Source organism: Limulus polyphemus, unplaced genomic scaffold, assembly GCF_000517525.1.
Source record: "Limulus polyphemus unplaced genomic scaffold, Limulus_polyphemus-2.1.2 Scaffold4832, whole genome shotgun sequence".
Taxonomy (NCBI): domain Eukaryota; kingdom Metazoa; phylum Arthropoda; class Merostomata; order Xiphosura; family Limulidae; genus Limulus; species Limulus polyphemus.
The window spans coordinates 48,533-49,791 of record NW_013670442.1 but is presented as its reverse complement, the minus strand read 5'-3'; the positions used below and the strand labels follow the sequence as shown (position 1 = coordinate 49,791).

General features: G+C 35.3%; 1 protein-coding gene across 1 annotated transcript in view; it reads right to left on the bottom strand.

The window, feature by feature from the left end:
- The window catches only part of LOC106471750 (sushi, von Willebrand factor type A, EGF and pentraxin domain-containing protein 1-like), a 46,128-nt gene that overhangs the window by 29,480 nt on the left and 15,389 nt on the right, over positions 1-1,259 (bottom strand). The window contains exon 12 of the mRNA XM_022400356.1: positions 1,066-1,254. Within this exon, the coding sequence (XP_022256064.1) occupies positions 1,066-1,254 (189 nt within the window). The remainder of the gene's footprint in view (positions 1-1,065; positions 1,255-1,259) is intronic.

Sequence of the window (1,259 nt, the reverse complement as noted above, 5' to 3'; positions counted from 1 at the left end):
TTATTACTACTAGTTCCTTAAGGGATAATTGGAACACCAAACAATTAAAAACGTGTTTATTACCACTAGTTCCTTAAGGGATCATTGGAACACCAAACAATTGAAAACGTGTTTATTACCACTAGTTCCTCAAGGGATAATTGGAACACCAAACAATTGAAAACGTGTTTATTACTACTAGTTCCTTAAGGGATAATTGGAACACCAAACAATTGGAAACGTATTTATTACAAGGCTAACTTATAAAAAGGATCATTGGAACACCAAACAATTGGAAACGTTTTTATTACAAGGCTAACTCTTTAAAGGATCATTGGAACACCAAACAATTGGAAACGTATTTATTACAAGGCTAACTCCTTAAAGAATCATTGGAACACCAAACACTTAAAAACGTGTTTCTTACAATGCTAACTCCTTAAAGAATCATTGGAACACCAAACACTTGAAAACGTGTTTATTACACTGCTAACTCTTTAAAGGATCACTGGAACACCAAACACTTGAAAACGTGTTTACTATGTGTTAATTCCTTAAACGATCAAAATCTTAAAAACATTATTTTAACATCAAAAATTTAAAACCTATTCAGTACAGCATTTTTCATAAGCAGAGCTAATAAAGATAAAAACGAACATTGTTTTTGAGAATATTTACTTAAACACTTTGGAGTTTGGGTGATATTCCATTGTAAATTAGGCTGGCATATTCTGGATATTAACTTTGATTGGCTGACCGGTACGACATATCCACTGTCACAGTGAAGACTACAAACTGACCCGGAGGTAAGGTCACCATGCTCTCCGGGAGTACACCGAATAGATCCATGATTCACTCTTGGTGGGCGGTTACATTGTGGTGCTGAAAAATAAATATCAGGTATAATAACATTAACAAGAAACTCAGCTTAGTCCTATCAAATAGATATACGAAACTAGTCACGTAATATAATTTCTCTTGAGTTAAATTCTACAAACTAGACACATAATGTAAGAAGTTTGGTTCTTTTCACAAAAAAACAAAAGCATTTTTTTATATTATCGTTTTAAACAAAACACAGCTGACCTTTAACGACAATTCTGTAGGAACAAAACCCAACAGTCTGTAACTCAGGGTCAGTACTTTCACAGTTGTTGATGTACTCTCCAGGAGCCAGCTCATCCTCCAGGGTACACTCCACATCCAAATCTCCCCCGTCTCCAGCTACAAACCTGGGTTTCTTCACCTGAGCTACAGTACTTGCGGCTACTAAAGTGTGA